This window comes from Hevea brasiliensis, chromosome 14 (assembly GCF_030052815.1).
Source record: "Hevea brasiliensis isolate MT/VB/25A 57/8 chromosome 14, ASM3005281v1, whole genome shotgun sequence".
Lineage (NCBI taxonomy): Eukaryota > Viridiplantae > Streptophyta > Magnoliopsida > Malpighiales > Euphorbiaceae > Hevea > Hevea brasiliensis.
In genome coordinates this window covers 21,505,871-21,518,955 of record NC_079506.1, presented here as the reverse complement: position 1 = coordinate 21,518,955, position 13,085 = coordinate 21,505,871, and the positions used below count along the sequence as shown (strand labels likewise).

Here is a 13,085-nt window from a genome sequence, read left to right as displayed (position 1 = left end):
CAACTCTAGCTGTCTGCTTACAGGGACAATATTACCCTTAAAACCCGGTAAAGCAAAACTAAGTGCAGGGGAATTCTGTGAAAAATTAGTTCATCTTACACATCTATCAGCTTCAAATAGGGAAGAGCTGATCTATATCTTAATAGAGTAGCCGCTGTGAGCTTGTGGGCCGTTTGGCATCTGTAATCTATCTATGTTTTTAGGCAAAATTGATTTCTTAAATTTCATGATGGAAGGAATATCAGGAGGCATCTATCATCTTGATAATATCAGGAGGTATCTATCATCTCGATACACTCACAAGTATACTAGCAAGCAGCAACTACACCTGATTGGAGCAATGAGTAGCTTTTCTCTGGAACAATTTCTATGCATATGTACACATCATGGAAAAAGCTGCACATAACCAGTTAAGATTGCAATTCCTAAGATTATAATAGGCGGGAGGATTACGAAAGCCCCAATGGTTGCAAAGAAAACAGAGTCATTCCTCTGAGATACTTCATCCAAGTAAGCTTGTCTTCTAATGTTTCTCTTCTGTGAAATAGTTAAGAACTTTGAACTCACCTTCTTCAGATTTTTCCCCAGTGGAATGCTGAAATCTTCATCCTCATCTCTTTCTCCTACCAATTGCACAAGCTGCTCTCGAATAGTAAGTTTCCTGGAGCTACCATCACTTTCGTACCCTGATTATCAAGAACAAGAAATTGATTTTTCATATCTAATTCCATTACTTGCCAATGTTACAGTAAACTTGATGAACATACCAGCAGTATCAGCTGATGATGGGGTGGTGGATGTGAGCTGATCCAAGAGATCTAGCTGCGAGCGAGTGGAGGACAACGACCCTGCAAAGAAGTAAATCTATCAAAACATCAAAAACCCAATAATCAATGAGAATTTAAGGTTGTAAATGAATCAAAAGCACACCAGAAAAAGAAGAAGGAAGTTCTTGCTCGGTTACTCCACTTTCAGCACCTTCTGGTTTAGCAAATATTCTTCTACAAGAAGAGTAAAGCTTGTGCTGTGGGATTATTAGAAAGTGAGGAGTTGAGGGAGAAAAAGCACTGAAATTTAAGGCCATGGAATGTATATATTTTTCTGTGTTTTGGTAAATTCCAGGAGCTTTGAAGGTTTCAATTCCACGGCTTTGTGAGGCTATTATAATCCAGTTCCCACATAAAAATTTTTTGTTGTCCAAGATACAAAAAAATGTCAGGAAATTTTCTCCTCCACAAAAAAGGCAAATGTGTTTGATATGGGCTACCATTTAGAAGACCCATGCATGAGAATTGGGCTGGAAGCAAAGAACTGAAGTTGTTTCAAGCCTAGCTCTGTCAGTGGGCTGGCCATTCACTCATCCAATCTGTGGGCTGGGCATCACAGCTAACAAAATGATAACATGTCCTGGTTTCATAAACCCAAAGGCTAATCGTCACCCAGGATTTTTGCAGGCCTGGTTGGATTCAGCAGTTGCTTTAAAGTGTTTCATACATTATTTATTATTTATTTGAAAATTTATTATTCAATTCCTGTAGTTAATAAAATTAATTATTTAATTTTTTATTTTAAAGAATATATTAATTAGTCCTTATATTTTTATTTTATTCACTCTTTAGACCCTTTAATTATTTTAGCCATTAATTTGAATTTCATTCCGTCAATACAATTTAAAAAATACAACTATATAATCTATCTATTTTCTAAATCTTGAATTATTTAGTTTATATAACAGTAATTTTTCTTTCTTTTGAGTACATTAACGAACAAAAAATTTGATTTAAACTGAATAAACTAAGGAATAGACAAAATAAAAATAATAAACTAACTAATGTATTTTTTTAAAATATGATAATCAAGTAATTAATTTTATTAAAATAAAGAAATCAAATAATAATTTTTATATTTATTATTTAACTTGTAATATTTTGTTTGGATCAATTTAAAATTGGAGTGGATTTATAGAGGGAAGTTTTAAGGGAAATATCTATACCTATACTGTTGTTTTCTTGCATTTATTATTTGAGCATCCATGTTGGGTTTTCTTTCATTAGGTTGAGTCTGGTTCAATTCACAAGATTTGAGAAAGTGTTGGCTCATTCAGAATTTTCAATTTTTTTTTCACATACATGTTTTAATTTTCTTTTAATTTGCTCCCACAAAAGTTCAATTTTGGCCCATCCAAATTCAATGAAGAGCATATTGAGTCACCACTTACAGATAGACCCGGCTCGATTAGCTTTGAGCCAGAATTTGATCGAAATTTAATAAATCAAGATTTGATCAGAACTTGATTAAAATCAAACTGGAATCATTTTGATCAATTTGTTTTGATTTTAGATAAAATACTAATTTTTTCAATTTTGAAAAAATAAATATTTTTAAAAATTTTTACAGTCAGATTTAATTAAACTAAATCAAATTATAGGAATTGAATTGAATCGAATCAAAATTGAATAGGAATCAAACTAAAATGGATACTGAAATTGAAGGAAAACCTTCAGTCTAGTTTCGGATCTCCAACCATTAAGACTGTTGATCCGATTCGAATTTCAATTCTAACTTGAACTTACAAATTAAGGAGAATATGACCGTTGGTCAATATATTTAAAAAGAAAATTAAATTAGGATTGTTAATGTTTATTTTTCATAATAATAATTAGTTTAAAATTGAACATATATATATTAGAAAGATCTAACAACTTGCATTAAAAATGTAACATTAAACTTTTAGGATAATGTGAAATTCAATAAGTTGTGACAATAGTGCTATCCATGTATAAATAACTTTTCCATGGTATGGAAAATGGACTAAAAAGTAAATGTGAGACTACAAATTTAAGAATTTGAACAATAATAGGCCAAATTCAATACAATAAAGAAACAAAAGGAAAGAATATAAAAAATAAAACATTTCTTTGTATTCATATGTGAGGAAGTGTTGAACTTAGCAGTTTCTCTCTCTAGTTTTATGGAGATAATATTTTTATCAAAGTTTCTTTTTGTCATTTCTCTTGAGACTGTTGAGCATTTCATCTTCTTAAGTTTTTCCCTGCCCTTTCGAGACAGGGGAAGATAATAGTTTCTAGCCTAGCTATGGTTTAGCAATTGGGCTGAGAGTAAATAGTTCTTTTTTTTTTTTTTTTTTTGTCATTGTTTCTTTCAAATCTTAGAACTTTTCATGTGATGGTGATAAGGAGAATGTTTATGTTGGGGTTGTCATGGCAGTGGTCTTTCATGTTGAAGATGGCATCTGGTGGGGATTAAACAATGAAGCACAGAAAAGGCACTGGGTCACGTTTTCCAGTGTCGGAAACGTTTTCGATGAGGAAACGACCTGACAAGGCTGGGAAACGTTTCCAAGCCGATTCCGAAAATATTGGAAATACTTTTCTTTAAAGAAAATTTAAAAAAAAAAGGAAAATGGGTGGGTTAAAATCGATCACTTCACAACATTCACCATCAAGATCAACAGAAAAGGAAGAAGAAGAAAAAGAAGAAGAAGAAAAAGAAGAAGAAAGGAAGTATCAGATCTTCAACGGCAGCATCGCAGATAAGGATCGCAACATCCTTTCTCTTCATTTCTCTCTGGTCTGCCATATTCACTCTCTGATATGCCCTCTCCATCCTTATCAACAGAAGAAGAAGAAGAAGAAGAAGCAGAAGGGAGGAACGACAAGTACATCACAGGTAATGATGGCCTTTCTTCTTTTCTGGTTCCCGATTGTGCAGTATTAGGTTTATATAGGGATTTGACTAATTTATTATTTTCCTTATCATTAATTTATTATTTTCCTTTTTTAATTTCTTTGTGAAACAATTTTATTAAGCAACTTCCATTAATTAATTACAATTTTATTCCATTAATTAATCATAAATTTATCACATTTAATATCAATTTTTTTTCTCTAAATGTATATTCCATAATTAGATTTTTCTCAAACCAAATTTGAGGAGTTATCATAAATATTTTTTTTTTTAAAAAAAGAAAGATAAAAAAAAATTCTCCCAAATTCACTAAAAATATTCAAGATTTGCCATATTTTTACAATCAACATTTTGAAGGAAATTAAGGACAAATGTAAATATATTTTTAAAGTTATTTTTAAAATTATAAAATTTCAAGTTTAAATTCTAATTAATGATAAATAAAAAAAATTCCAACATTCAAAATTTGTATTTTATATTAATATATTTTATATTTTTGTAATAATTTATATATAATATGTTTAATATAATTTGTTTTAATATATCGTTATATTATATATTAAAATTTTTCAAAATAAGTTTTATAGTCAATTTATTCAATTCTATTATTTAATTCTTTAATCTTTTAATATATAATTTGCATTGTGCTTTAATCTTTAGTATATAATTTGTTTAAATAATTTGTAAATTGTATAAAATTGCATTTTCTTTTTGTCATTTTGATAGGATAATATTTGAATGGATTCTTTAAACTCTAATTCTATCCAAGCAAATAGCACTAGTGCCACTTCTTCAAAAACTAGGGAGGAAGAATTTAATCCTTTGTGGAGATATGTAACTAAACTTCAGAAAACTGGAGAAGGAAGGGGTAATTGTAAATGGATATGTAATTTTTATGGACAAGAAAAGCAAGGGACTTATACTAGAGTGAGGGCTCATTTATTGAAAATCACTGGAAAAGGGATTGGTGTGTGTAAAAAAGTGATGAATGATAGTATTTATGAAATGAGAAAACAGGAGGATGAGGCAATAAACAGAATTATCAATTCACAATCTAGGTGAGTTTCTTTGCCTATTAGTATAACTTCTATTCCTTCATTGAATATAACTGAACCAAGTATTTCAACAGCTTTAAAGAAAAGAAGAATTAATGATTCTCCACTTAGTAGAGCTTTTGACTTGCAAACTAGAGCTTAATTAGATGTAGAGATTGCTAGAATATTCTACACTGGGGGGGTCTACCTTTTAATTTTGCTAGAAATCCTTATTATGTGAGTTCTTATTCTTTTACTGCTAATCATGCTTTGGGTGGTTATGTGCCGCCTGGTTATAACAAATTGAGAACCACATTACTTCAGCAAGAAAAAGCAAATGTAGAGAGGTTGCTTGAACCAATTTAAAGCACTTGGTTAGAAAAGGGTGTTAGTATTGTGAGTGATGGATGGAGTAATCCCCAGAGGAGGCCTTTGATTAATTTTATGGTTGTTTTTGAGTCTGGCCCCATGTTTATCAAATCTGTAGATTGTTCTGGTGAAGTGAAAGATAAGCAATTTATTGCTAATTTGCTAAAAGAAGTAATTAATGAAGTGGGTCATCAAAAAGTGGTACAAGTCATTACTGATAATGCTTCAAATTGTAAAGGTGCTGGAGAAATCATTGAGGGAATGTTTCCACATATTTATTGGACTCCTTGTGTTGTGCACACTCTTAATCTTGCTTTGAAGAATATATGTGATACCCTTACCTGTCTACAGTGTAGCCGAGCAAGATATGCCACACAGTGTGCCGGAGCACCAAATCATATTTCAATTCAATTTACCCTTTTTACTTATTTATTTACAATTTTTGGATTAATCTAAATTTTTCCGTAAATTTTATAGAAAATCCGGCAGAGTGCCGGCTGTAAATTGAAAAAACAGTTCTTCTAAATCAGTTAAAAACACTTCCAATAAAATCATCACATCATTCCCAGTCAACCACCAATATATTCTCAACAATTTCTTAAATGACTCCAGTGTCTCAAAATTAAATTCATATCACAGTCAACTCAATGAGAAATGCTCACATTTATTAATGAACATAGTTCATAGATAATTACATCAAAAGAATAATTACATGAATTTATAATATACATTACAAAAGTTTACAAAATACAAAATATCAAAAGTGGCCTAATGTCCTACCAAATGCACTGCAATGTGAGGTGACTCTAAACTCTGTGTGCAGATTTGAAAGGAAACCCAGTATGAGGTCTGCTAGACTCCCCAGCTATGTCTCCAGTACCTGCGCGTGGCAAAAGCGACGCGCTAAGCAATTCTGCTTAGTGGTGACAATATAAAATAAAATAACTAAAATAATATAAATATGCAGAATGTATGTTTACATTTTAGGTAGACTTAATTTCTGGCATTTATTGCAGTATAAATTGATTAAAATTTTGTAAAATTCATTATCGTTGCCCGAGTAATTCATACTAGTCGACTGGACTGGATAAACGGGTAAACTGGCACTGGGTACTAAGTACCTCGGACCATCACACCATCGGTCACATTGTGTCTCCCGGTGTGCAACAGAACAGCTAATGAGTTGTAATAATCATCAAGGATATAATTCAATTACCATAGCCAAAGGCTATTTTATCACAGAATGGCATGGGAGGCTATGAAACACAGAATGGCATGAAGCCATATGCAGTACTACTAACAGAACCCTATTGGCATGCTAACCTATCCAAACTAATCTTGCTAGGTATACTAGGGCATATTACACTTTTAAGTTTAACACCCTCCAGGTTCTGCTCGGGGGTACAATTAAGCTGTTTCAGCACTCTGATTGTTCTATCCAACCAGTTTTCTGCTGTCATGGGATCATCCTCCCTCTTCCCAAAGAAATCCACAGCCCCATGTTTTCGCAGTTTTTCCAGATGGGACTTCTGTGATGCTGGTGGAGGTTGTGGTGGTGGTTGTGGTGGTGGAATTGCCCCCATCATTTGCCGGTAAAACTCGGTCATTTGTTGAAATAGTGCAAACTGAGGTTGGGCAGGTGCCTCAGCTGCTGGTGGAGTAGATTCTCCCCTGCCCCCAGATTCAGCCCTTGGTGGAGCACGACTCTCTACCTCTTCATCAACTGCTCTTTGAAAAGCAGGATCCATATCCTAATCAAAATAAGAAAACAAACAGATATGCATCAGTGTCACCTCAACACTTACAAATGCAATGCAATGGTATGCACTCTATCTAGGCCCAGAAATGCTTAAATCGGTGCTCTGATACCACTAAATGTGAAACCCCTTACCCGTCTACAGTGTAGCCGAGCAAGATATGCCACACAATGTGCTAGAGCACCAAATCATATTTCAATTCAATTTACCCTTTTTACTTATTTATTTACAATTTTTGGATTAATCTAAATTTTTTCGCAAATTTTATAGAAAATCCGGCAAAGTGTCGGCTGTAAATTGGAAAAATAGTTCTTCTGAATCTGTTAAAAATACTTCCAATAAAATCATCACATCATTCCCAGTCAACCACCAATATATTCTCAACAATTTCTCAAATGACTCCAGTGTCTCAAAATTAAATTCATATCACAGTCAACTCAATGAGAAATGCTCACATTTATTAATGAACATAGTTCATAGATAATTACATCAAAAGCATAATTACATGAATTTATAATATACATTACAGAAGTTTACAAAATAAAAAATATCAAAATATCAAAAGTGACCTAATGTCATACCAAATGCACTGCAATGTGTGGTGACTCTGAACTCTGTGTGCAGATCTGAAAGCTCACCCAGTATGAGGTCTGCTAGACTCCCCAGCTATGTCTCCAGTACCTACGCGTGGCAAAATCGACGCGCTAAGCAATTCTGCTTAGTGGTGACAATATAAAATAAAATAACTAAAATAATATAAATATGCAGAATGTATGTTTACATTTTAGGTAGACTTAATTTCTAGCATTTATTGCAGTATAAATTGATTAAAAATTTGTAAAATTCATTATCGTTGCCCGAGTAACCCATACTAGTCGACTGGACTGGATAAACGGGTAAACTGGCACTGGGTACTAAGTACCTCGGACCATCACACCATCGGTCACATTTTGTCTCCCGGTGTGCAACAGAACAGCTAATGAGCTGTAATAATCATCAAGGATATAATTCAATTACCATAGCCAAAGGCTATTTTATCATAAAATGGCATGGGAGGCCATGAAACACAGAATGGCATGAAGCCATATGTAGTACTGCTAACAGAACCCTATTGGCATGCCAACCTATCCAAATCAATCTTGCTAGGTATACTAGGGCATATTACACTTTTAAGTTTCATAATTCTTGAAATTCAAGTTTTGGGTTACTATTCAATTCATTAGTCAAAAAAATGTTGACTTTTACATGGACAATAGGTACATTGGTTTTAATACTCCCAACATACCAAATTTTGCATTCTAAAATTGTTGGTATTGGTTGCCAATACCATTTCTAAACTTAATGTTAATTGTTCAAAATTTTCAGATTTTAAGTTTTGTGTTTACTGTTTCATTAGTTATTTTTGCAGTGGGAATTTGGTAAAATGGTCAACATGAAAGTTGTTCCTTATTTTGTCTAGTTACATTTCTTTTTTTTGAATCACTCTATTTGGAGTTTTTTAGCTCAAGTTATGGCCCAAAAACCACAACTGGCCGGATTATAATTTTTCCAGAATTTCTGGACTGACCAAATCTATAGTATTTTGAGAAGTGACTGCAAGTCACTTTTTGAATATGTTATGGTCATAATTTGGGTTAGGTTTCTTCATGAAAGTTGTAGATCTATATCTCAGCTTGTTGCTAGTAAAATTTCAGGTCAATTGGACATTTCTACACTGAGTTATGACCAAATGACTAAACACTATTCATTTAGTCATTTTGCCCAGGCAGAATGCAGGTCACCCGGATTAGGGCAATCTTTAGGTCAACTTGGTTTGGTTTTCTGGGCATGGCTTCTTCACTAAAGTTGTGTCATTATGTGTCTAGTTTCATTTCTAATTGGCCTTACACCAATTGAACCTCTACAACTCCAGTTATTGCTGCCCAAACCTACTGGACTCATGCTCAGTCCTGCAGGTCACCAATGGCAGCCACACCAACTTCAATTCCCACTAAACCAACCACTTCATTTCTTATTCAAACAAAACCAAATGGTCACTAATTGACCATTAAAACCTACTTTCACCATTACATGATCAAAGTCTCATTTTCATCCCAAACCCTAACTCAACTATCTCAAACCATGCATTATAACTTGCATTTCATTACTCCACTTAAGAGATTCATATTAAGGGCAGCCATACTATCATTTTAGCTCCATAAAAATCATCACAATCTTACCCCAACCAAGGCTGCCAAAAATATGGGATGGGCATACACATGGTATTAAATAAATTTCTTTGTAATTTTGCACTCAATCATAGTCCTTCAACATGAATTCAAAGAGAAAATCAAGTTTAAGTCACTAACCTCTAATGGAGTGAAATTGCAACTTGCTAGGGTTCTTCTTTTTCACTTCTTTTTGCTCCCAAAAGACTTACCAAGATGAAAGAACAAGTTTTTATGTTGCTAGGTTAGGGTTTTGTTGAGAAAAGACTAAGGAATTCAAGCTTTTGTAAGTATGAAAATGGAGGAGGGAAGGAGGAGCATGGGGCGTCTTCTTTGGGAAGAAGAGTGGCTGCAGAAATTTTCTAGAATTGGCCTTCTTTTCTGCCCATTTTATGTATTATAAGTGTTTTCCTTTAATTTGATTGGCTAAGCATTTTAATTACCTCATGCTTACATAAGCATGAGGTAATAAATCTCATTTATTCACAATTTCTCTTCTTCCTTTTCCTATTCATTTTTAATTAATTTTTCATTAATATTTGTTCATATTTTATGTCATATAATTCACTTACATAAATGGACAAGTTGGTCAAAAATCATCTCTGAAGACGAAATGACCAAAATGCCCTCTGTTTGGCTTAACGAGCCAAAATTGTGTATACCGATAGACAAATTTTTCTAAGCATTTTCTTGGCATTCTAATTTCATAAGAACCTCTATGACCCTTCTCTAGAGTCCCAAAAATTATTTTATAAATTTTCCCCAGGTCTATGGTTGCTAACGGCCTTCACCGTCACTTCCCCTTTGGGTTACTCATCACTGGGGTTTCGGCTCGTTTAACCTTAGTGTATTTCATTTCTAAAAATTTTCCTTGATTGTTATGAGCATTATTTAATTTCTGTATAACTCCTCACTCTAGTCTATTTATAATTTCAAATATTCTAGCTGTCCGGACCGACATTGGTCACTGAAACAGTAGACTGTACAGACTAGCTAAAGTGAGGATGTTACAATATATGTGCAGCAAAAAATTTGGAAACTAATCAAGAAACTTATGATGTGTGTCACCAGATCACTGAAATCCATGGGGATGCTTTGCAAATCAAGAATTTTATAATGAATCATTCCATGAGGCTTGCAATTTATAATCGTTTTAGCCCTTTGAAATTTCTTTCAGTTGCTGAAACTCGTTTTGCTTCTATTGTTGTGATGCTTAAAAGATTTAAACTTATTAGGCGTGCTTTAGAAGCAATGGTTATGAGTGATCAATGGGCACAATACTGAGAAGATGACCAAGGCAAAGCTAGATTTGTTCGTGATAAAGTAGTAGATGAGGATTGGTGGGAAAAGATTGATTACATCCTTGCTTTTACTGGGCCCATTTATGACACGATCAAAGTTTGTGACACAGACAAACCATGCTTTCATTTGGTTTATGAGTTGTGGGATTCTATAATTGAAAAGGTGAAGCAAGTTATTTTTGATCATGAAGGAAAGCAAGCAGATGAGTTTTCTCATTTCTATTATGTGGTTCATCGAATTCTTGTTGATCATTGGGCAAAGAGCAACACTCCCCTTCATTGTTTGGCTCATTCATTAAATCCAAGATAAATTTCTAACTTACATACTCATCTTCTTGTTATAATTTTTTTTTTTATTATTGTCTGAATTTATTTTCTTATTTTTGAAGATTTTATAGTGAAAAATGGCTTCAAGAGGGAGAAGGTAGAGTGCCTCCTCATATGGATGGAGAAGTATCAACTGAAAGAATTAAATGCTTTAGGAGGATTTTTTCTAATGAAGATGAGCGAATTAGATCAAATGATGAATTTGCAAATTTTTCTTTGAAAAGTGGACCTCTGCTGATCCTGATTCTATTGGAAGTATGTATGTTACAGATCCTAGGAAATGGTGGGCATGTTTTAGTTCTAATGCACCTTTACTTCAAATGTTGGCTTTTAAAGTGCTTGGACAATCTACTTCCTCCTCTTGTTGTGAAAGAAATTAGAGTATTTATTCCTTCATTCATTCATGTAGAAGGAATAAATTAACTCCAAAACGTGTAGAGGACTTCGTTTTTATCCATAATAATCTTCGTCTTCTGTCGAGAAACTCCTCCCAATATTATGATGAGAAGACAAAATTGTGGGATGTTGGTAGTGATCAATTTGGGAGTATGAAAGATATGGGAGTTCTTGAATTTGCCAACCTTTCATTGGATGAACCAGAGTTATAGTTTATTTTATTTGATGAAAATGCAACTATAAGCATGGAGAAGGAGAAAAACAGTGAAATTGAGGAAATATCATAAATTTCATTATCTTTTCTTTTTTAACATTTGAATGTGTTGTAATTAATGTTTATTTCATATAAGTATGAAACTTCTAAATATGTATCTTTATGATTGAATTTGAATGTTGATTTGGACTTTATTTATTATTGAACATCTTTCATGATATATATATATATATATATATATATATATATCATGAAAGATACCTCTATATTTTTTATATTTACACGTTTTATTTACGTTTTAGTTTCTTATTTTTTTTAAAATGTCATTTTTCCGTATCCGTTTATCTGTGTCTGCGTTTCCGTTTCCGTGCTACATAGGGATTAAAAAGGTTATTGGTGGTAAGTCCTTTCGTTGTCTAGCACCCCCATTTGAGACCGTCTCTATTGTCCTCTCAAAGTGACTAAGCACGGAAAGCTTAGATTGTTGAAGGGCTCATTGTCTTCTCAAGCGGCAGAGGAGAGAACAATTTAATTGCTAGAGATATTTGTGTTGATATTTTTTGTTTCGATTATGGCTAGGTTTTGATTTTTTTTTTTTTTTTTATTGTGCCATGTAGTGCGGTAAGTAGATATATGTTGCCTATGGATTGCTCTTTCAATTTATTGATGCTGCCATGCGGCAGAGCTTTGGCGAAGAGTCCAAATATTCATCCTCAACATGCTTATGGAGAATTCCTCCCTGGTTCCCTCTGCCTGCTTCTTTAGCGCGCCGAGTTTAATGTTCCAAGTTGATGAGTTTTTTGAATTATTTTTTTCTAATTTAAGCTTAGGCCATTATAATCCCCTTGTAATCCCTTCAAATATAATGAAATCCTAATATCATGTTAAAAGGAGAGAGAGAGAGATTGACGGAATTCTTAAAGTAATGATCATTACATAAGCTACTTAAATTGAGGATTCTTTCTCCATTAATTGCATGATTACAAGACACAGGCTAAAGCTTAACTTAAGGAGCTAGGCACATAATTTCACAAAACAAGGATTTGATCAATTTCTAAGAATAATCGCGATAATGTCAATAGAATTGAATAGGGGAGACATGTTCTTCAAGATCTAAATAGAGTTCCTGGACCTGTTGGGCTGAGATATGCCAGGTGTTGATTGGTCTTGGGAGCCCATTGACTTTGCTCTGATACCACTTAGCCGAAAAGGATATCCTGTCCGTTAAGCTCACCAGATTCCCCTTAACTCTCAGTCAATCAGGCCCAAGTCCACCACGACTCCACTTGCGCAGACTCTGGGTTCTCCAGGCCCACTTTAAGCGCAGAGCTATTTTTTTACGCAGGGGCGAGACTCGAACCCGAGACCCCCGAAACGTTACGAGGCTCTGATACCACTTAGCCGAAAAGGATATCCTGTTCGTTAAGCTCACCAGATTTTAAATAAGTAAATAAATAAATAAATTTTCATAAGCAAGTAGCAATGGAGCCAGTCAACATAATGAAAATTTTCTAACAATTTTCTTTTAAAATAAGAAAAGTCCAACATAGCTGCTCATATAGGAAATTTTCAACCATGCAATTTGACTTTCTACTGTCATGAGAAATTAGAATTTTTGAAGTAGACTCAGTCTATTACATTACTAGTAGTTAAGTTAATAAATAATTTTATGATAATAAATTCATAATTATAAATATATGATTTAATTTAGTTATCTTTTTATATTTATATAATTATAAATAAATACAAATAATGTGAAATAATTTAATTTA

General features: G+C 33.3%; 1 protein-coding gene across 1 annotated transcript; it reads right to left on the bottom strand.

The window, feature by feature from the left end:
* Positions 1 to 241: 241 nt before the first annotated feature.
* LOC110673490 (uncharacterized) lies at positions 242 to 1,194 on the bottom strand. Its single transcript, XM_021836635.2, has 3 exons — positions 931 to 1,194; positions 768 to 848; positions 242 to 686 (listed from the first exon to the last, which is right to left on the bottom strand). The coding sequence occupies exons 1-3, from the start codon at positions 1,082 to 1,084 to the stop codon at positions 385 to 387; spliced, it is 537 nt and encodes a 178-aa protein (XP_021692327.2). The 5' UTR covers positions 1,085 to 1,194; the 3' UTR covers positions 242 to 384.
* Between the last annotated feature and the right edge of the window lie 11,891 nt (positions 1,195 to 13,085).

Excerpts from the sequence above, each read along its gene's own strand:
- LOC110673490 (XM_021836635.2), bottom strand. The coding sequence starts at position 1,084 with ATGGCCTTAAATTTCAGTGCTTTTTCTCCCTCAACTCCTCACTTTCTA. Across the intron at positions 849-930 it reads ACTTCCTTCTTCTTTTTCTG|GGTCGTTGTCCTCCACTCGC; the intron begins GTGTGCTTTTGA and ends ACTTCTTTGCAG. Across the intron at positions 687-767 it reads ATCATCAGCTGATACTGCTG|GGTACGAAAGTGATGGTAGC; the intron begins GTATGTTCATCA and ends CTTGATAATCAG.